We start from the raw sequence: 23,737 nt of genomic DNA on the forward strand, positions 1-23,737 counted from the left end.
ACTGAACAAGTAAATGAAGTACTGCCATGCAATACAATGCAATACAATGCAATACAATGTTCCCTACTGAAAGGCAACTGATTTTCTCTACCGCTGCAGTATTACATATTAAATTATCTATAATATTGTACTACATATACAACATTCGGATTGAAATTTGCATATACAAAAATCTATAGTTTTTGATTGCTTATAACATCTATAAATATAGAAATTTTGATAACATTTGGAGAAAGTCTCACATGTTTGTGTTAAGTACAATAACGATATCACATTATGTACCACAATGTGAGAATTATCTTAACGAACAAGTTTGTATAATTTCATTTATTCAATTTTGTTTAATGTAGTTTTAGTACATCCATACCCAAAAATCTTATAACAGGTAATAATGACCTTGTTTATAATCAGTATTTAGTTTCCGATTGTTCATGTACTTTTACCACATATCCTTAGGACAGCGGACACATTTTTATGCAATCTCGCAAGGCATATGTATGTATGTATGTATGAGCTTCAGCTATTTCCGGAAGTAACGAAAATGAAAGTAGATGTGCTAAATTTGAAAACGAAAGTCGCCTTTGGACTGGTCGATAGCCAGAGGCAACGCGCAGGGGTCACCCCGCGTGGACTCCTTTTTCTATTTTGCTAATGGGGAGTCAATTTTCAGCATTTCTAACGATCGATTTGAAAATGCCTGGGCTTTTGCACGACATGTCTGCTTTTCCTCTACGAAAACATATTTGAACTCGGAATAAACACAAATCCCGTAGAGGTCCGTATCAAAGCAGGGGTACACAGAGATTTTGGAACTTCGTGAAATTGTTCAAAAGGTCCTTTTTGATGTTGTCTAGAGTGTCAGTATATACCTCGTATGTAAGATATTTCCGTATTTGAGATCTGCAGACCTAGACATTTCAGAAATATTTTTAAAATGAAATTGGTGAAATAAAGGTTGATTCTACGGAAGCGTGAAAGAAGTACATATAATACTATATACATTGTAAATAAAGGCTCGGAAAGTAAAATAAGTCATAAGTATATCTTTGTAAGGACAGAAGTTTGTCCCTTATCAGTTTAAGATCCTATATATAACCTGAGATGATATGAGTTTATATAAAACAAAATGTCATGTTTATACATAAATGGAAATATTGTGCACCTATTTACGTTTTTGATAACGATTTGTGAGTACATGTCAATTATTTTCAACACATTTTTAAATCGAACTATATACTCCATTGGTTTAACTGTTTACTCCATGATAGATTCGTTTGTAATTTTGTATAATGACTTGAATATTATAAACGTAGTTTAAACTACATTTTGTGAACCTTAGGACAATGTATCATAGGAAATGGTGTGCGCGAGAAATGTTAACAAAGTTATGATACGACCCATTCAAATACAATGTATTTCATAAAAGGTTAAGTTATCTTGTCAGTACTTTTAATATACTAAACATGATGTTTGACTGAAGTATTTTCCGCATCAAGAAATTTAACATTCCTTTGGACTGAATGGCAAACTATGTCTTTTGTAAATTAGTTCACGATAAGAATATATGTGCTGGTAACTACGGCATCTGTTTTAAAACAAGGTAAATAATATGTAACGAAAGTAACAATAATCAAAACCTGATCTGTCCTGACCTGCTCTGCATGAGTCAAGTTTGCAGATGATGGTGCACATAAATAATTTAAATAATGTTGAAATACCAGCATATCCGTAACAGGTGAACAATATTGTTTTACACTTTTACCATAATCAAACTATTTTTCGTCAATCTATCTTATTATAATAATGTTCTAGTAAGGTATTTTGTTAACTTCCAAAAAAAGGGGGGGGGGGAATTTAATGGAAGGTTCTGGTTAAAGCCCTTAAACGAACATTGTAGTGATGAGGCATGTTTTTATCGTGTTCTAACATCTGCATATTTCCAATGAAATTGTTGCTATCAGAGTCAGTTATGAAACAAACATGCGTTAACGTTATTCTAGCATAATTTAGATCTGTAAAAACGCTTCATAAAATGAATACATTGTCCATAACTGCATTAAATCTTAATAAAATGCGCAGGGACGTCAGTGTAAATTGATAACGTTTACGTCATTTCCCTTTGAATTGTCCGGTATAGGGTCGTACAACGTTTACGTTATGCTATTGAACGCACATATGTAAAAAGATATAAAAAGAATCTCTCTGCTTACACTCCTGCTAAAGCAGAGCGACGTTCGGCGGTGACATTTTGTCGGGCGGCGTATAGCAGAGCGATGTTCTTTGGGTAGATGGTTGGCTGTGGACGTTCTGCAGTGCGATGTTCGACGAGGCACCATAACGTCATTGTCGTTGTGTCGCTGCACAGAACGACATACCGAAATGGCATATTTCGGCAACCATACATACTGAAAAAATAAATATGTAAATGTCGATTCTTCTTTTCTAAATAATTAGTACTTGGAAGTTCAAATATGAAATTGTGCCATAGTATTATTTAAGCGAATATATATCCTTAACAACTGAAAACTTTTTATTAAATATGCGGGACTTACACTTGTTTTACAGCAACGTCATCCTGCTTCCTATTCAATGGAAGCTCTGATCTCTGTGTTTACTTGGTGAACTTGAACTGTACACATCATGCCAGCGGTACTCTTTGCGGTTCCAATAAAATCACATACGCAAACCAGTGAGTAATTATATACGCATACATAAGTTTATGGATGCTGCGTCCTTGTGAATTTATTACGCTTTATCGTGTATAAATAGTGTTAAAACACGATTTTGCTATAAATCATTTCTTAAATAAAAACAAAACTTTAAATAATATTGCTACTGTCATAGTATGAAAGGATGACTTAATACTTTTAACATTGAATTACTCTGCACAAAAAGAGCATTTTTCCTAAAGAAATTAGATAGAAAACAGTTGAACGTCACAGAACCTATTTACATTACAGTTGTGAATTTTCAAAGGCCGTGTGCATTGATACGTCATTATCTATAAAGAAGCCAGGACCATGTGAACACGAGAAAGTCGAGCAAGATATTGTACTGGGGATAGCTTGTGAATCACTTCTCCATATGAACTGTTCAACCTTCAGGGGTAGTATCAAGTACTGCGGTACAAATGGCATAACCTATGCAAACGTGTGAGCACAATTTTGTTAAATTTAAAGTCAGCTTGCGTTTTATGAAAGGGTTTTAAAACTAATAAAAGTACCAAGGAATATTGTAAATTTGGTACGATTTGCAAGTCATGCGATGTGTAATTTAAACTGATCACAGTCGTGCCAAACATGTCTCGTAAATCACAATTGTAATTGGTCAATATAATATAATAAAAAAAATTTGATTCTGGAAAGATGTAAGCGAATGTTTATCCATTATAGCTCCTACAGTCTAAATAGCATTACTCCGTGATAAAAATAGCTCTTGGGATACATATTTGATTTCTATAAAGCCAAAAACATTAATGTTTAGTTTCTCAGGCCACCTTTTGCAAAATTTAATGAGGCAGTGCGGATTTTTTTGTTTTTGTTTTTTTTTTTTTTTTGTATATTTTTATTCTTTTTTTTTTTATTAACGACATTGCCCGTTTTATATGAAATCCAATTATGTGCATCCATATTTAACACACTTAAAGACATTGATGAACAAAGGAACCATTCTTGACGGTTTATTAGTACGTACTCACAAATTTTCCTTCTTTTGTTCTTAATTTTTTGTTGAATTTTCTCTTTTCGCGAATTTCTTCAGTTTTTCTTTGATAAAAATTTTAGATGCGGCGGGTCAAAATCGTATGCGGCGGGGCCTGAGAAACTAAACATTTTTTTTTTGCCTAACCTGTTGTTAATAGATTAAAATGTCTTTTATATTACAGATGCCATTTTGAGCAAGCACGATGCATATATCACAATTTGTATCTGGACCATTTCGGAGACTGTGCACACAGTGTTTAAATTCACCTGCTTTGGGGGATTTGTGAATGGAATTGTCAATCTTATTTCAGAAAATAAACACAAACTATAAAAAGTTTTATTGTGTATATTTTACACTTAAAGACGTTTCACAATTATATGACCTTACCTCTAAAGTCAAGTTCACATGCAACTTCATATACACTTTATGCGATTCATGCGTTTTAAGACTGCTTCTGGTGGTAGAGTGGCATTCGTCAGTTAGTAACACAGACACTTCTCTTCGTGTTTATTAAAAACATTTACAGTTTGTCAGTTACTACCCTATTAATTAGTCCCCCTTTCAGCTGAAAATCAGTTTTGTGAACTATTGTGAATAGGATTGTGCCTCGTACGCCAGTCCAGTCCGTCCCGTTCAGTCCTATCAGTAATATGGCCATTCTTATTTTGATTATTCAAATATTTTGTTTGAAGGATTTATTACAACTAAACAATGTGTCATGCACATGACTTAAACCCTCAAGATCATGATTCAGAGCCTAAAGGTACTGGTCAAAAGTTCTATGCCTTTTATTATCCGGTTTACAATTTTTTCTATATCTATGGATACTTAATTAACTTAGAAAAAAACATGCACCATGATAAAAAGACTAATAACAAACTTTGTTATCTGTAACAGAATGTTTTTCCACTTTATTCTTTCTTTACAAGTAGGAAACTTCGTACAGCTCGAAAAATACCGCTGTGTGTTATGCAATTTTTATGGCTATCAGCCTAATATTAAAGACTGATCAGGTTTTTACGTAAAACAGAAGAACAATAGACACCTGCGCTCTGTTCCTTAAAATAGTACTCCAAGAGATAGGGGACATTTTTTGGTTGAGCCCATGCAAACCTTCTACTTCATTTGACAGCCACTTTAATGAACTTTGAGGCAATCCATTTCTTAGTTACAAAAATTGGTAGACTCGTCAAGTTTTCAAGATGGCTGCCAATATGGTCGCCATATGCATACCTTTACACTAATATAGTGTACAGTTTTTTGCCAGATATGTCATACTAAGCAGACACAATGTCTATTTGCATATAACCAACAGTCCGAAAGTTTGTTTAACTGGTCCTTTTATTTCCGTGTTCTGATAAATGAAAACTTGTAAACCATTAATTTGTGTTAGTCTGGTAATGGTTCCAATAAATAATACAAAGCTTCAAATGGCTATGACAAAAGAAATGACAATCGTCATTAAATTTTGAAAATCAGGGAAGATAACTCTTCCTTAAGGAAAGCTGTTGTATGATTTTCTTTATAATACTTTAAAAACAACCTGGACGATTTTATTAAGTGCTAAGCAAAAGGGAAAGCCAAGGAAAACCTCATGAATCATGAAAATAAAGCACAGAAAACCAAGCCCGTACACTGATAATTGTAATATTCTTGTAATTTATATAATTTGACGATACGGAAACGCTTAATTCACAGAAATGCCATAGACATACCAGGACAAGTAGCAAAACTGTACAATAAAAGGAGGACACCGCTCATTTTACATGCAGGAAATGAACAATTTAACATTATGGAGACAAGGGATGGTAAATTCAAAATTCCACGAAAATTCATTGATTGCATTGTTGAGAAATCCAAAAATAAAAACAATTTTAAGAGATATCAAGAGAGACAAAAAGCTTATATATCATACATAAAAAGCACTTCATCGTATGGCAGTTTCAGTTGTTTCTTACGTTAAAACGGAGTACAATATCGCTTTCATGGGCAAAAATGGCCATATCGCATCCCTAGTGGAACTTGTCCCGTGTCATCTGCCAGTGACTTACCTATTGAGTATGTATAATTTGACAGCATGAAACTTACACGTAAACAATTGTCTATGAGCTTAATGATCATTTCATGTTCGACGAGCTTCCGATACATCACGAAATATTTCAGATACGTCCGCTTCAAACGAGCTAGGGAAAACGATTCAAGCATTCTTTAGTTCACACACAAAAATTACTCACTCTATGAAACTCTTTGTTCTATAATCATATGAATAAAGAATTAAATATAAATGCCTATAAATTGGACCATTCTCTTTCATTCTGAAAAACGTATCCCGTCCAAAATACTCAGTATCTAACGTGTTACTGCTCATAAGTGCAAACATGCATTTCAATGTTAAAGGTGTCGTTAGACAAGGCATAGAATTATCTAGACAATGTCAGCTTTGATTTAGTGCTAAGCAAAAGGAAAATCCCAGGAGAGACTTATGAGTATAAAGCTCTTATAATCATGGCAGTAAATTGATGATTGTCATTTTCTTGTAAATTATAGACTTTGACGTTACGGAAATGAAATTTTAATACAGTCTACTTCATAAATAGGCTAAATACAGGCAAGAACAATTAAAGTATTGATTGAATACAGGGAGGACACCGTTAATGAAACATACAGGAAAATATAGAATAGAAGTATTGTGACATAGGACTGAGATTTGAAAATTCCACGAACACCCGTTAAGACCACTGCTGGAAAATTATAATATGAAACAATTTTGAAATATGTCATGTTAAAGAAGACGCAATGTATCACAGATACTTAGCACTTCATTGTAAGGCATTTTCAGTTGTTTTTGCGATAACAATGGGTAGAATATCGGTTTCAGGACACTATTTTTCAATGAAAAAACGGCTCAAATTGAACACTTGGTGAGACCTGTCACGTATTATCTGCCAGTGATAGACCTATATATCAAAAATGATTTGATAGCGTGAGCATACACTTACACTATGACGGTAAAAACTGACATAACCGTTTGATTTCTTTACAAGTTTAAGCTTAGTCTGAGTGATTATTTTCACTGACTTCCGATACATCAGGTAATATTTTTGACCATTCCAAATCTTAGAAGCTAGGAATATTGATTCAAGCATTCATTTAAACCCCCCAACAATGAAGAAATCCTTAGTTCTATAAACATAATAAATGACCATTTGAATATAAATGCGTATGAAATACACCCATAGTTTTTATTATGAAAACGTGCACAGGCCTAAATCTAGTAAAATATACCTGAAGCTGCAGCTATAACCATCCGAATTGATTCGACTACGTCAGCGATGCGGCAGCCATTTTATTTGATCAAAATTCATATCGTAAAATTAATCACAAGATGTGGAATATATCTGGTCTGCACTTGATGTCTCTTAACCAAATGGACTGAAAGAAACTTGTAGACGTGAAATGAGTGACGTTTCGCTGAGACGGATGATCAAACAACACCGTTTGCCTTTGAAACGTTATGATGCGTTTTCTGTGTACGAACGTAAACTTCACGTTCTTTGTTTCACTATGCTATTGTGAGAAAATAGTACTGAAACAAAATAGATTCGCTTGATATCTTTTACTATTTCTGTAGAATATGGCATGCACGAAAATGAAAGGGGTTCTATTGCCGATTGTGAATGCTGATCTGAATAATTCGACACCCTGGAAACTGGAAATGGTATTCAAAGTTTTCAGTAACGTTCAACGGCATACATATTGATCAGACTGAAGGGCTACTTAAGTGACTGTGCGTTATATAGATGATATTACATGAGTATCTTTTCATATTAAATTTATTAAACGAGTTGAACAAAATACTAAAATGCGAGTCTCTGTTTAATAAATTCAATGTGGAAAGACACAAACGTAATATACTTTTTATCACCTGTAAGCTTTTACTGCTGAAACGTCAAAAAATTCTACTTTCTTTACCTAACATAGGTCAAGTAAATTTGATCAACGCTCCAATACCTAAACGTCAACGTCAAAGCTTTATCACACTAGTGTTATAGCCAAATTTATGTAATGGCTTTATTCCTCTCCCACGACGTCAAACATGAAATAAAATAAAGATCTTTATGCTCTAATTTCCCTTAATACACAAAATTTCTCATAGTTTTACTTAGGTATTGAAACTCTGAAGTCAGAATTTATGTATTTACATGTTATATAAAATGCATTTTATGTTTTTATTCTTAAATATAAGTGTTTAATTATCTAAATATCGTATAGATCTATATACGAGTATTTAAAATTCAATGTACGTGACTTCGTATCGAACGTACACTAACCAAAGTGAATAAAAGCATTCTTTACTTTTCCGGAAGTTGAAAAAGGAAGTAGAGTCAAGTTAATAATATACAGCACACTAAAATGTCATTAACTGTATTGTCAATGACTTATCGGGATGAGAGCCTCGTTTTTATCTGAAATAGTTGAATATATGAAAAAAATGTCGAATAAAAACAGAAAATTAAAGTCAACTTAAATCATTAATAAAGAACAAAATGAGAAGATAGAATATGTATCTGATTTTTATGGGGATGCTGTTTGCTGAGTTAGTAAGCATTTGGCAGTGGTGTTTTTCCACTGACTGTTCCAAAGCGGTGCAACAATCTGTCCCTTTAATAGTTCTTTTCGACATCAGTGTGTGTGCAGTGGGGGGTGGGGTTGCTATGGCCGTGTTTGTCGTATGAGCATCCAAGAGCGCACTGCTGTGAATTGCGGGTTGAGGAGACTGCGCTCTTGGAACTTGTTTTTTTTTTTTTTTTCTTAGTTTAAAATGGAGACCCACCGATTTTTATGATTGATTTAGCTGCATGCTTTTTTCAGTCGATTCAAAGATACAAAAAGGAGGTAAACATTTCTTGTTAAGTTAGAAAATATAAACCATTGCTGAAAATCTGCAAAATCAAAAATTCTGCTATCAGAATAAGGTGACCTTAAGATGTCTTAAGTATCCTATTTTGATATTCTGCAGCAATTGTAATAATCTAACCGTACCTCATTGTATGTCAAATCAGCAAAATGAACAGATCATCCATGTTTACAAGGGTTATAATATATATATCTAAATAAGCTTATCAATAAAAGAAGTAAACTAATTTCAAATTGGTGTCCTTGCTTTGCAAGCATCCAAAGGAATTTTTATTTTAAAGGACCATGTATGATAAGGCACAGTTTTAGCCCCCAAATTTTGAAGAAAATGAAATTAAAACTACATCTCAACGATATAAATTATTTGAAAGATAAAGGATTAATCTTGCATTTTATAAAGAAAAAATGCAACAGTTCTGCCTAAAAAGTAAGATACATGGTCTAGTTTCATGCCATCAACAGAGATTTTGTACATTTTTAGACATTTTCGTGCACTTTATCACCAAAATACGATACGAGCGCAGGGGAGAACAATTCTAATTTTTGGATATGTTTTGAGGGTTGCAAAAACACGAAGAATGATACATGAGAGAAAATTGTTCTAAAGTGCGCTCGTAGTAAATTTTGAACAAATACGGTATTTTCGTCGGAAAATTCTACTCTAAAAATAGCCATGTAAAGGGACGAAACTCTTGATCTCCTTGAAGAGCTTGGCGTAAAGGTAAATAAAAACATGTTGTGACGTAATGCGGAAGTGATATCGGTTGCTTGAAAAACGGATTTTTGTCAAATTACAGGTAAATTAGACCTTTTGATAGTATTTGCAAAGCATTTTAAGAAGTTCTCATTATCATTAACATATAACCATCGATTTATTTCAATGTTGTTAGCGTGTCATACAAAAAACAAAATAACGTTATTATTACTTGATCAGTCGGCGAAAATCCGAGAAAATGCACTAGGAAAGGAAAAAAGATTAGTACTATTTATATTTGGACTACTTGTGACTAGACCTGCGGAGGCTTACATTCTATTTGGTAGTGATCAGCCTTAAACCTGAAACAAAATCATGAATATGTTGTGAAAACAGATCAACAATGTGTATGTCAGGCTGTGACACAAAGAACAAACAAGAATGGATAAGCAAATACTGCAGGCCGTCCAAAAGTATCACGATATATTTTTCATTCTTGGCCCTGGCCTCGTTACCTGATTTCGTTTATCGGTGATAAGCAACGATAAATAAACTAAGCGCTGAGCTACATTTGCATATCTTTAAGCTTAGTTGCACGCGTTCTAATATAAAATCAATATCACACGTACAAATTGATGTGCCTTACGCACGCAGCGGCATCGTCTTAGCAATGCGTACGTATTTTACATTATAAATATGCATCTTAGTATTTATTCTGTCAAATAACGTGAAAGTATTATGAAAACTTTGGGCGAAAAGATATCTCTGAAGGAGATTATCGAAGTGAAAGTTGAAAGGGTATTATATATTGATTTCATTTTTAATATGATTATTCGTTTAAGTTGCAGTTTTCTAGCGAAGGAAGCCGAAAGCATGAATTGTCATGAGTATGTTTGCTTTCCCCTGAGATTAGAGTATACAGCATGATAAATGTCAATATTTGCCACCAATCCTTCCATAAAAAGGTGTTAGTGAAAGAACGACCAGGTTCCGCATTTTAAGACAATATCTAACGTCTTCTGAAAATACTTTTTGACTTTTACAAAGTTTACCTTTTGTAAATTATTGTAACTGTATAGTAATTTGTAAAACAGAAAAAAAAACTACGAAGCTACTTCAACAACAGTCCGTGTAGTGTTTTACATATTGATCTTGTCTTCTACAATACAGCGGAAATTTTCTTCAACACCCGAATTTATTGCATTTTACAATACAACGCTGAATAAAAGGTATGTACTCTGGATTAAATTGAATGAAAAGATGTTGTAAACATATCTATAGGGAGGCGTAAAATCTATAAGTAATTGGTCTAGAAATGAAACATTCAATGCGTTTTTGACATTTTGTTTTAGTTAGGTTGCGCTGTACTAGATGCGTTTTTCAGACAATCATATAAATGGCACTGGCAAATCAGGTGATATGAAGAAAAAGGATATAGGTTTCACCCGAGGCAGACTTCATTTTGTAAAAATGCTCGAAAAGCAACATTGATACATGCCACAAGTCGTTTGATAAAAAATCAAGGCGCAACAATTCTGTAAGGTCTTAACTTGGTAATACTTCAAGGTATATCAGCTCAAAATTTCGTACCTACAAACAGGAACAATTACTTGCTACAGTTTTATGGCTGTATCAACAGCACTATGCATTAGCTTTAAACTTGTTCACACTGCGTACATGTATAGATAAATACATAATAAACGTGTACAACCGCTGAAATAATGACTTTAATATGTCTGTGGCTCAATATATCAACATACAAACCATTTTTAGTAAAGTTAAATACATTTGAAGCTGATTATATATATTTCAAGTAAATTTAAATTTTTAGCAAGCGTGCTCGCGCATACATGCCCAACTCCCTTCATTTCCGTCTCCCAGTCAGACAACAGGTTATCATCATCAATACCGTCTATGATATCGCCATGATAAGGAAACAGCTTACTTAATCTCTTCTGAGTGCAATATTTGCTATCAATATTAGTGTCTTTCGCTTGCACGTTCGGTTTATAGTTCAAACAGGAATGATCCCTTTGTTACAGCCAACAATCGCTACACCCGAGACAATTATGATGAAATGCGACAGATTCTAGCATATCTACGACGTACCTATTCGCACTATTCTTTTCCATTGAAAACTTTGACGTTAATTTCCTATGAATAGCAAAAGAAAAGGCGCGTGAGTAACGTCAACGCTGCTTAGTGATAACCGACCGCTGTTTTGAGGACGTTCGCTTATAGTCAGGGAGAACGTTCCTTAGATGACGTCGCTGTTGTTCCGTCTGGTGAACAGAATGGCCGGGAAGCTGACTTTAATTTTGAATGCCACAAAATATTTGCAATTTTTAATATTATCTTGTTTATAAATCAAAAGGAAATGTAATGAAAATACAATAAAATGTAAATATAAAAAATATAACTATTTTTCAGTGTCCATTATAATATACCTTCCTATTATAAATAAATAGATATATATTAATGTACAAAATAAGCTACAATTAATGGAGTACGGGCACACATTTATTGATTTACCTTAATTTCATTTTGGAGCCAGCTAGGAGGAGTTCGTACTTAATTACGTGAATAATTTTCAATATCGTTGTAATTACCTGTAATGAATATTAAATTATCGGATTACTAGCTGCTCCCCTAACGCACCTAAAGAAATATAAAATACACAGAATGGCAACTGGCGGTAATCTCACGTGATCTCGTGTCAGAGCGTGAATCAGCGTTACCTTATAGTGAAGCGCAATATTCAAAATACATGTTAGCTTCTAAAACAACATCAGTTTAATGTGAGTCAGTCTTATCAATTGAGACACATGAAATTGTCTTAAGACACAAAATAGGCCTACACGTTTTACCATCGAAATAAGCGTGGTCATACGATGATAATTGATTTACCGATTGATAATTGAATGTGTCCCTTTTCTGCATACATATGGCGCTTGGAGAATGCGTCACTTCCGGTAAACGAGATCTCGTTCAGTTGTATCGTTTTTTGGTGAGATTTGCTCTATATGCCTTTCAAGTTGCCGATCTATTTATTTTTATAGCTCTTTTTTGACTCACCCAAAAATACACAGTCTAAACAATACACACATTATATCCCCGAGCAGATTAATTGTGTAATCTAACTGGATTAACACACCTAATGAAGGGATTCATTGTGTCATCTGAGCGGATTAACACCTTAATAAACGGATTAATTGTGTAATCTAAGCGGATTAACCAAAGCGGATTATTTACTCATTTACTCCACAACTCCACAAAACTGAAACACCCCAATCCCCACTACTGAGGCCAAATGCAAGTGGTATTAGAAAACTTATTTTTCCTTGAAAAGATAAAATTTTTATGCAGCTTCTTTAAGCCTTTAACAAGTGCATGTACTTATTTCACATCTGCCAAATAAGTATCTATTGTGAAATTGGCGAATTCACCCAGATTTTCCCCTTTTCAATAAAAACATGAAAATGTACTCAGAATGTGAAACCCCTTATCTAATGCATTGTTTTATAAGAAGACTTATAATATTTTCTACATGTTCACAAGCACAGGCAGTAATTGTGGTCTAAACTGAAGTAAAACTCTTAAAAAGAAACTTTGAAAAATTAAACAAATTCCTTGAAAAACAGTACAAACTATTATCTGATGAATTGTTCTTCCACCGCTATAAACCATTTATCTACCTGGTACTAACAACATACCGGTAATTATTGGTTTTTAACCGATATTTGCGCTAAGTTCAGTGATTTGAATATTACTTCCTTTTCTTTAATACAATGTAAAATAGCACTTACATATCTTAAAGACGATTATCTCTAAGTGAACTGAAAAAATAAGGCAATTAATTTGGATGGCAAGATATGGGAACCACAAACTGTGGTTTGAAATGAAATGATAATAATTTAAAATTACCAAAGTGCTCCCTGTAATCTTTATGACTTTATGACGTGATTTTGCATATCGATGACCATCTGGCAAAATCAACACCTGTATTAACCTAATTAATACTTAGTATAAGTATTTTTTTCTTGAAAATTGGCCTGCACACGTAGAAATATATACTTAATAAAAGCTTAAAAGGGTTTTAAAAAGTATTCAACACTTTAGATTTTATGTCTTGATTTTGCCTTTTACTTGAGATTTCTTCGCATATAAATTCTGTCCAAATCAACACCCTCAAACGTTTTTCGTGAATAAAAGCTTAAAATGATTCTTTAAAAAATCATCACTTTAAATTTTATATCTTGATTTTGCCTGTCATTTAAAATTTCTGCGTATACAGTAGAATCTGGCGAAATCAACACCCGTATACGTTTTTCGTTTCAAAACCACCTTATATATAACTATTTTTTCTTGAAAATTGACATGCAAAGTTCTCTCTGGATGTGATACTAAAAGGTAAAAAATTTGTTCGAAAATATACCATTTAAATTAATTCCGTACAATGCAGTTCAAGATGGACATACAAAACTGTCTTTAGAGCTGTAGGAATAGCCACCTGCGGGCTATTTCACAACTCTTACGGGAGAGCCGTAGGAATAGCCTGTGAGGCTATTCTTACGGGACCGTAGGAATAGCCACTTCCTTGTGGAAGAGGGTGTGTGTGTGGGGGGGGGGGGGGGGGTAATTTACAGGGAGGTTTCTAGAGGGAAAGAGGGGGTGCATTTTGTTTGTGTAATGTGGAAGCAGTTCTAAAGAAGAGGGAGGGAGCATTTTACAAATAAATTAGAATTGGGGGTCTTTGGAAATTGGAATTACCCAGTAGGGGTATTGTCGGGGAAGTGGGTGGGGGTATTTTGAGTTAACCGGGTTGTAGAAGGGTAGGAAAATATGTTTTCAAGAGGACGGGTTCTTTTTTCTAAAGAACTACTTCCGGGGGTGGGTTGGGGGAATTTGAATTTCTGAAATGGTCCGTTTATTCAAGGTTTATCTTCGAGTCCCAGCCAAGATTGGTTTTGCACATTCTTCTCAGACCTTGTTTTAATGTTGGAAGTGTCTAGCCGTCCAGTAACTGGATACCTAGCCTGCATTCTAGTTGTCTGGTCAGCTATAAAATACTCGGGGGATTTTCTAGTCGTCCGGTAATAGATTTCCTAATGAATAAGTAATAATACCTGTCATTTACTAAAGATATCAATACTTATCTTCAAAAAAAATAATGTGTGCATACATACTAAAGATTTAGTTTTAATTGTCTTGAATAAATCAATGTATTATTCATGTAATGCCGAAATCAATGATGGCAGTGTCGTCACTCATTATTAAAATCTGTTCATCTGGTGGCGGGAAAAATAATGCTTTGTGGGATCGGAATTTTTAAATTTTAACAACTTTTTCACTGGATTTTCAAAAATAGAACAGTTTTAAAATACTTACAGGTTTCATATTTTAGTATATCAAAACTTTTAGAAAAACAGCAGTTAAGCATTCATAATTAACCCATTTTATTTCGAAATAAAAGTCAAAATTAATGAACTGCTTTCCATTCATCAATTTATTTTATAAATTTGTGTTTTAAGAATTAAAGTTTAGGCCGTTAGAATAACATCACTTTTTACAAAATAACATGGAGATTGGACGTTTGGCGATCAATGATGTGTAACCAGGCTATTAGATCAGCCAAATTCTTTCATAAAAGTTTATGATTTATCATTTACAAAATTAGAATATCGATGGATTTGTATACAAACACGCTCTCATTCGTTAATATCGACTTCTAGTCGATGAAAATACTTTGGTTTGTTTAAGAAATAATATATCTCATCCAGTGATTTGTTGTTGAATAAATCATTGTTTGGAGTAAAGTTGTGAAGGAATTATATCACGAGGGTACAGCCCGAGTGATATAATAATACGCGTCTTAACGACAAACAATGATTTATTCAAGAGCAAATCACTAAATGAGATATATATTATTTCGATTCTAACACGTTACAAAGGATTTTTACGTACATCCTTGATGACATTCATTAAGTATTTGCCCATTTTCAATCGGTTTCTTTTCCAGCGCGCTGCTAGCCGTTTGATGCCATGACTTAATAATTGTGACGTCAGAACAGTGATTTGTTGTATAATATTTCACTGTTTTCTGTTTTCTGCCTTCTGTGTTTAATAGGAAAATAAATCGGATCGTGCTCGAATTTCACACAATATTTTGTTTACACAGAAAATAACAGCTGAAACTATATATATATTATGTGTCGTAATCGCTTGTACAGTTTTTCGACAGGACATTATTAAGTAAACCATGTCATGTTAGAATATGGAAATGTCTAGATGTCTTGTAACCAATGCCTAGCCAGAGTTCTAGCTGTGAGGTAACCAGATGTATCTAGCACATCCTTAAGTACGTGTTTTCTTTTCATCATCTGGTTACGTCATGTGATTGATATTTTATGTTAGGAAAACAGCTTCTTATGAAATTGTAATTGTCATTGTTTAAAAGGGTTCCAGTTATGTTTTTGTTGTTGTTTTACTAATTTTGTCCAATATAAGATTGAATGATACATTTTGTAATGTAACGATTAAGAGTTAATTGTGTTTGAAGATTTGATTCACAGACAGAAAATAATTAGAATTTTGATAAGATCCGCTTTAAGCATGCTTATGACATGAGCACAAAAGTACAAATTTGTTTTTGTTTTTTTTATATAAAATGTCATTAGAAATGATCCGTGGCAAAATATGAGCCATGCCATGAGAAAACCAACATAGTGGCTTTGCGACCAGCTTATGTGCAGTCTGTTCAGGATCCATGCTGTTCGCTAACGGTTTCTCTAATTGCAATAGGCTTTGAAAGCGAACAGTATGGATCCTGACCAGACTGCACAGATGCGCAGGCTGGTCTGGATCGATGCTGGTTGCAAATGCACTATGTTGGTTTTCTCATGGCGTGGCTCATATTATTATTTCGTTACACTTTCACAATACTTTAATAGATAAGTATAAATTTCTTTTTCAGTGAACAAGTTATTGTGAGATAGTCTGATTACTTTGGAGCTGCCAGATTGTGTATCATGAAATCCTGAAAAAAGTATTTCAACAACTTTTTCTTGAACCACAGAAACTTCACCTTACCAAATTGTGTGAGTGTATACATTTGCTAGAAATATTTTTATGAATTTGTTGTCTGGATAATCCATAAAACCCAGTTTCAGAATACTATACACTGTATTACAGGTTAAAGATCACGACTTAAAATCTTTCATTGTTTCATGACATATAATCTATAAACATTTAAGACATTTTATATGTATCTTTAGGTAACGTCTCTTCTTCCTGGTACACATGCTTTTCAAGAAAGTTCCACAGTCATTAATTGACAATGTAGAAAGAAAACAGGGAGTTGAATAGTTCTATTTGAAATACTGGTCAGTAGTGGCCTGCTACCTTAAAATTTAATGCCTACTCTCAGTTTCGATATGAAAAATTGTCGAAGACATGAAAACCATCACATTTCTTGTTAAATGTAGAACACATTCCAGCAGTTGGGGACGTAGCTTCCCACAAATCGGTGTGTAGGTACATATTTCCTAGGGAGAGTTCATTGTAATATCTTCTTGGATGTTACAGAAAGAATGCATAGTATTATGTTTCCAAATTTATTCATGATATAAATATTTCTTTTTCAGAGGCCAGACATTGTGAGAAAGTTTGATTGCATTCAAGAGCTGCCAGAGCTAAAGCTAGAAAAGAAACTAAACAACTTCTTCTCATGATCTGCTTAATTGATCTTCACATTGAACTGTGTGAGTTATGAATTTTGTTTCAAAGGGTATCATAAATTCTCTTTCTGATTAATCCGCAAGAACCGGTTGAAAACTTAAATATTGAACATTCCTTTAATTAACGTTATAGGTCATTTGATCATATAGCTCTTTTCATTTACAAGTTAATGAAGCTTACATTAAAAATGATTGTGTCACATGGCGGAAATATACTGTTTCTGCCTTTGCCGTCTGTCTTTCCGTCCGTCTATCCTGATTAAGCTTGGCCGGCTTTCTTAGGTCAAACTGCTGGCTGGATTTCAAAGAAACTTCACAGGAGTGAATCAGTGATCAAAATCAAGCATAGTTTTGCATATGGCGAACACGTTCAGCCTCGCTGCATAAAACGGCTGACAGAGCTTAAGGTATACATAGGGGGGAGACATATGTTTTTGTGACAAAAGCACCTTATAGTTATTCTAACATATTTCAGCTGAAGGGAGCAAATTTATTTAATAACCTGTTACATAAAAAAGGTGAAAAATTGAAAAGTTACTTAAATACCTTGAAATTTAAAAGCAGTTTACTGAGCTGTATATTCATTTCTCAGAAAAAAACATGCATATTAACTTTTTGTTTTCAGCAACCTGTATGCTACATTGTATAATGACGTTGAGCAAATAAAGATACTGCGGTCAGCGTTACAACCTTCATTAAACAGTAAGATTTTTATGACAATATTTTAAATTACTTTACATATCTTTTTGTCAAGCACAAATGGCTGTGCTGTGTATATGTGTCTGTCTGTCCGTCTGTCTAGATTTGAATCTCTCGGCCATAACTTTGACATGCATGAAGTAATCATGTTTATATTTGGCATGAATGTTAATCTCGCTAAGACAGAGCGCATTTGCAAACCCAAGGTTCCTATCTCAAAGGTCAAGGTCACAGGGGTCAAAGGTAAATTCTTGCAAGTCAGAATTTATGTATTTACATATTATATAAAATGCGTTTAATGTTTTTATTCTTTAATGTAAGTGTTTAATTATCTAAATATCGTATAGATCTATATACGAGTATTTAAAATTCAATGTACGTGACTTCGTATCGAGCGTACACTAACCAAAGTGAATAAAAGCATACTTTACTTTTCCGGAAGTTGAAAAAGGAAGTAGAGTCAAGTTAATAATATACAGCACACTAAAATGTCATTAACTGTATTGTCAATGACTTATCGGGATGAGAGCCTCGTTTTTATCTGAAATAGTTGAATATATGAAAAAAATGTCGAATAAAAACAGAAAATTAAAGTCAACTTAAATCATTAATAAAGAACAAAATGAGAAGATAGAATATGCATCTGATTTTTATGGGGATGCTGTTTGCTGAGTTAGTAAGCATTTGGCAGTGGTGTTTTTCCACTGACTGTTCCAAAGCGGTGCAACAATCTGTCCCTTTAATAGTTCTTTTCGACACCAGTGTGTGTGCAGTGGGGGATGGGGTTGCTATGGCCGTGTTTGTCGTATGAGCATCCAAGAGCGCACTGCTGTGAATTGCGGGTTGAGGAGACTGCGCTCTAGGAACTTGTTTTTTTTTTGGTTTTTTTTCTTAGTTTAAAATGGAGACACACCGATTTTTATGATTGATTTAGCTGCATGCTTTTTTCAGTCGATTCAAAGATACAAAAAGGAGGTAAACATTTCTTGTTAAGTTAGAAAATATAAACCATTGCTGAAAATCTGCAAAATCAAAAATTCTGCTATCAGAATAAGGTGACCTTAAGATGTCTTAAGTATCCTATTTTGATATTCTGCAGCAATTGTAATAATCTAACCGTACCTCATTGTATTTCAAATCAGCAAAATGAACAGACCATCCATGTTTACAAGGGTTATAATATATATATCTAAATAAGCTTATCAATGAAAGAAGTAAACTAATTTCAAATTGGTGTCCTTGCTTTGCAAGCATCCAAAGGAATTTTTATTTTAAATTTATAGATTTTTCATCTGTTTCTTCATGCCCTCAGATAAAAGTCTATTTTCGGAAAGGACTAAAATAATCCACCTGATCATATCATGTTATTAAACACATTCTTAAACTCATTTAAGATGCAATGAAACTTCAAACATCGATTATTTCCTTATCGGCATGTATATTTCACAACGGATGTGTGACGTCAATTGTGAAGCCATTTGAATGGGTGGCGTAGAAATCGCAAGCGAGGCAGCTTAGCGATCAGCTGAGGTTTCTTAATGCTGGAACTTTCGCTTTATATCAGCTGTTCGACCTAGAGTTTTCCTACCTTTTCAATACAAATCTAAATAGGTCAGCCTCACGAGGTAATGGAACAGTAAGGACAATCGAATTTTTTTTTTAATTCTGCATTCTCCGTATGCGATTGCAGCATACTTCATTTTTTACGGAAAGCCATTACATAATTGTCCTCGATGAGGGGTATTTACTTCTGAGGAATGTCGGATACGTAATCACACGAAACTTGTATTAACGCTCTTCATAGTCGAGGGGTAGATATGCACATGCTGTAGACTTTAGAAATGTTTTATACATGTGGATCGCTGAAGACAAAATGTTCGTCATTTTAAATATAAATACGTGTGTTATGATTGCAGAATTCTCGATACAAATTTAATAATCATTGTGACGATCATAAAATGCATTTGATAAAGCTGAATATTATATACATTTTCGAAACCGTCTTCTCAAAGTTCATAATAAAAATGTTATTTCTTAGATCTAATAAGTACAATAGATGAGACCCTTAACCCATGTTATGGATATCAAGTCATTTATATTTAAACACAATATTGATTGACCTAAATTATATACACTATTTAGGGCACGCCTACTTCAAATAATATCTTGAAATAAGTACATTATTCCGGTTATATACATGTGGTATTAACATTTCAAATCGTTAATGTTTTAAAAAAGTTTTTTTTTTATTATTTATGGATATGTAATGTTTTAGTGTCATGGAACTACACATAGATAGAAGCCTGTTTGAGTTTGAGCAGGGAAACAGGTTAGATCTTCAAAATCATTAAAAATAAATTTGTTTAATCACGTTTGTTGGACATTATATTTGTGTCTTTACTAGCTTAATGAAATCATTGATTGTAATTGATACCAAAATAGTAAAGTAAATTGATTGTAATTGATACCAAAATAGTAAAGTAAAACTCATTTATATATAACAGCGAGCTCGGATATAATGGAATGTTCTTAATCCCCGATGTTTTTACCTTCTTAAATTCATTCTAGCATAAAACTGCTGTTACTGTCATTTTTCGGGAGTGTTTTAACAGGAGAGAAAACGTGTGTTAACAGAGAGATTCTCACGCTCACGTGCTGTTATAAGACCTTTTTACATATGCACGTTCCGCGGAAAAGCGTAAACGCATTACGGCCCCAAAACGGATAATTCAAAATGAAATGACGTCAACGTGACAAAACAACTTTACCGCGCATTTCGTGGAAATTAAGGAGGTAGGTTACCTTGTTACATGAGTAAATTCAAGTTAGTTGAACCGCAGCATTTTTTTTAAATTTCGTATAATATGAAGTTATAACTGCTACAATCTGAATTTCATTTGTCTCTGTCCCTTCAAGTTCAATTTTTATCCAGGTTTGAAGAACATGACCCTCCAAAGGTATTTCATATTGAAAGAAGAAGGAAAATACGGATATTTAACACTTTTCAGTGTATTTTAGTTTCATTGATATCCGTAGAAGTCTATATAATTGATAATTTTACTAGTATGCACGTAAGCTTTCTAATATAAGCTTTAAATGTATATGTCACGGGGCTCGTGTTTCCATGGTAACGCATTTTCTCTCATTTTTAAACAACTATGTATAAAAATAGGGGTTTTCGACGGATTCAGTGCCATTCTGTTAATGACCAATATGGAATATTTGGGAAATATTATTAGCAAAATACCAAGCACTTTATATGGTAGCCTATTTTTCCTAAAGTTTACAGTAACCATGGCAACAGAGATGTTTAAAATAGCTTATATCTTGCTTTTTGTCGTAATTTCTTATAAAAAATATTGAATAAGATTATCTTTCTAGTTAATGTTGCTTTAAAACATATTATTTCTAACGTAAGTTATATTTTCGTGTTACTTGCATTTATTCAAACAAATTTCACAGCTTAGAATACTTACAGCAATACCCCTCGTCTGGCATTTTTCATGGAAAAATCGTTCAGCATGCTGCTATTATTCTCAGGGATATTGTTGAAATGAAAAAAGAAAGCCGAAGCTGTGTTTCTTAAATAGATCAGTGTCAACGCTTTTGAATTTTACATTTAGATACATAGGTCACGGGCTTCATTTCCATGGTAACATCAATTAAATTAAAAAAACCACAATTTTCTACTAAAATTTGAACAATTTTAGGTCTCAGTTTTAGTATATAAGTAACAAATTATCAACGGAACCTGAAAAATAGGTATTACAAATCAAAATGCTAGATTTTTTATTTGAAAATGGCCGTTACAAGTAACCTCTCACCCAACTATATTCCAGATAACATTGGTTACCATCATCCATTTTCTTACATTCCGCATAACGTTTCAATATAACTACATAATAGAAGCAAAATATTGATGATTATTCAGAGCAAAAGACCCATAACAAATATTTCAGCAAATAGTGGTTTTTGAAAATAGTTAAAATAAAGAAAATGCACAAAATTACGTACTTTCAAGATAAAAGCTACTAATTTTGCGCGGTAACTGACACGTAACGTCATGACGTCAATGACGTCATTTTAAGGCAACATTGTTTTGAAGCGTTTCTGCGGCAAATTATTCATTATTTCTGCATTATTAAACCGTAAAGCATCAGATCGGAGACAGGTTCATGATTTGTTTTCAGGAGAATGAATATACAAACGCATTTAATTTGTCGAAAACGTTGTCGTAACTCGTCACGTTAGCTTCCGGTTGGACATGCGCACATACAAATATGAAGGTAACCTACCTCCTTAAATGACGTTGAGGGACAATATATTCATTAACGTGGTTTTTACGGTTTTATGCTAGAATAGCGTTAGCGCATGTTCATTTCGTGTTATAACATTTGCAGAATCTCTCGGGATACGGTGGTACCCTCGCCCTAACGGGCTCGGGCACCAACCACTTCCTCGGGATTCTGCAGATGTTATAACACGAAAAAACATGCGTTATCCCTACATACAAAAATACACATACAGAATACTCGGTTCCAGGGAAAACTTGAAAGACCTCGTTTGTGGTCCTAAAGCTGAAAAGTAAATGATAAAAGGAACACATTTTCAATGTTCGATCAATTTATGACACCCGAGCTGTATTGTGCATTTTTGTTTTGTTAAAAATAGTGTTGATAAAGTTCGGGGTTGGTAGCGGGGTGGGTATTTTGGTTTTTGTTGTTGTTGATGGTGGTGGTGGTGTTTGTGTGTTTTTTTATTTTATTGGGTTATTTTTTTTGGGGGGGGAGGTGGGGGCGGGGTGGGGGAGGGTGCTTTTTTGTTTGTTTGTTTGGTTTTTTTGGGAAGCGTAGGACTTTTTTCCTGTTTTGGGCATGAGGTCAGTAATTGGGTCAAAATGTGCTTCTATAGTGTAGTGTCTTTTTACATATGTTTGTACGAGTTGATTTGCTAGAATGCGTTCTCCATTAGTGTAAGACGACTTTCAATGTTTATATTGAAACGATGACATGTCGAAAGTATGCCAATGTGCTACAGACACATGTTAAAATCAGGCATTTTCCTACTTACTGAAATCTCAAAAATATGATCGACAGTTTTTTTGAACATTTATTTCCCCTTTGGACCCTAGAAAAAATGTAAGGAATTGTCAAGATGACTATATTGACAGACACAGCGTGTATATTTCAAGGGCTAAGATGTTATGGCCAACAATGTGTTGCATATAATATCAACTTCAAAAATTACATTTTCAAATTCTAGCATAAAACTGCTGTTCTTGTCACTTTTTGGGGGTGTTTTAACAGGCGAGAAAACGTGTGTTAACAGAGAGATTCTCGCGCTTACGTGTGTTATAACACCTTTTATATATGCGCGTTCTGTGGCAGAGCGTTAACGCATTACGGCCCCAAAACGGATAATTCAAATGGAAATGACGTCAACGTGAAAAAACAACATTGATATTCCCGCGCATTTCATGGAAATTAAATGACGTTGAGGGATAATGTATTCATTTATTCGTTTTTTCGCGCTTTATGCTAGAATAGCGTTAGCGCATGTTATTTTCGTGTTATAACATCTTCAGAATCCCTCGGGATACGTTGGTACCCTCGCCCTACGGGCTCGGGCACAAACCAATCCCTCGGGATTCTGCAGACGTTATTACACGAAAAAACATGCGTTATCCCTACATTAAAATTTATTTCTTAGTTTATGTATTCTTTTTGAATGGAGACTATTTGTGCCTTATCTGCACACAAGGACCACATTTTTGTTTGTTTCAAAATATGTTTTTTTGCAGACTACTTGTGACAGAGACCACATCTGAACATACCTGATCTGAAAATACTACTACTGTTAGATTAAGAATTAAGATCACAGGCACATAAAGACTATTTTTGGCCTTTACATTCGAGCCAAAAAACAGACCATTAGTAAACACAGTATCCCTGCCTGGTGTAATTCGTACGTGTTAGAATGGAAACAGATT

The 23,737-nt window shown here is 33.9% G+C and overlaps 2 protein-coding genes across 9 annotated transcripts in view; both read left to right on the top strand.

The window, feature by feature from the left end:
• Window positions 1–1,049: 1,049 nt before the first annotated feature.
• Window positions 1,050–4,055, top strand: LOC123535493 (four-domain proteases inhibitor-like). The gene is made up of 4 exons (XM_045318205.2): window positions 1,050–1,187; window positions 2,566–2,689; window positions 2,961–3,152; window positions 3,884–4,055. Exons 1-4 carry the CDS (start codon window positions 1,127–1,129, stop codon window positions 3,960–3,962), a joined length of 456 nt encoding a protein of 151 aa, XP_045174140.2. The 5' UTR covers window positions 1,050–1,126; the 3' UTR covers window positions 3,963–4,055.
• Window positions 4,056–9,224: 5,169 nt separating this feature from the next.
• The window catches only part of LOC123566183 (uncharacterized), a 53,092-nt gene continuing 38,579 nt past the window's right edge, over window positions 9,225–23,737 (top strand). The window contains exons 1-5 of one of the 8 annotated variants that reach the window (XM_053519679.1): window positions 9,256–9,416; window positions 16,287–16,410; window positions 16,957–17,073; window positions 17,675–17,751; window positions 20,024–20,077. In XM_053519679.1, the coding sequence (XP_053375654.1) occupies window positions 20,028–20,077 (50 nt within the window). In that variant the 5' untranslated portion in view covers window positions 9,256–9,416; window positions 16,287–16,410; window positions 16,957–17,073; window positions 17,675–17,751; window positions 20,024–20,027. Of the gene's footprint in view, window positions 9,417–11,973; window positions 12,083–16,286; window positions 16,411–16,956; window positions 17,074–17,674; window positions 17,752–19,217; window positions 20,078–23,737 lie in introns of those variants that run through there. The other 7 variants (XM_053519675.1, XM_053519677.1, XM_053519676.1 and 4 more) reach the window with 7 other exon arrangements.

The sequence above is a fragment of the Mercenaria mercenaria genome, chromosome 12 (genome assembly GCF_021730395.1).
Source record: "Mercenaria mercenaria strain notata chromosome 12, MADL_Memer_1, whole genome shotgun sequence".
Classification (NCBI taxonomy): Eukaryota; Metazoa; Mollusca; class Bivalvia; order Venerida; family Veneridae; genus Mercenaria; species Mercenaria mercenaria.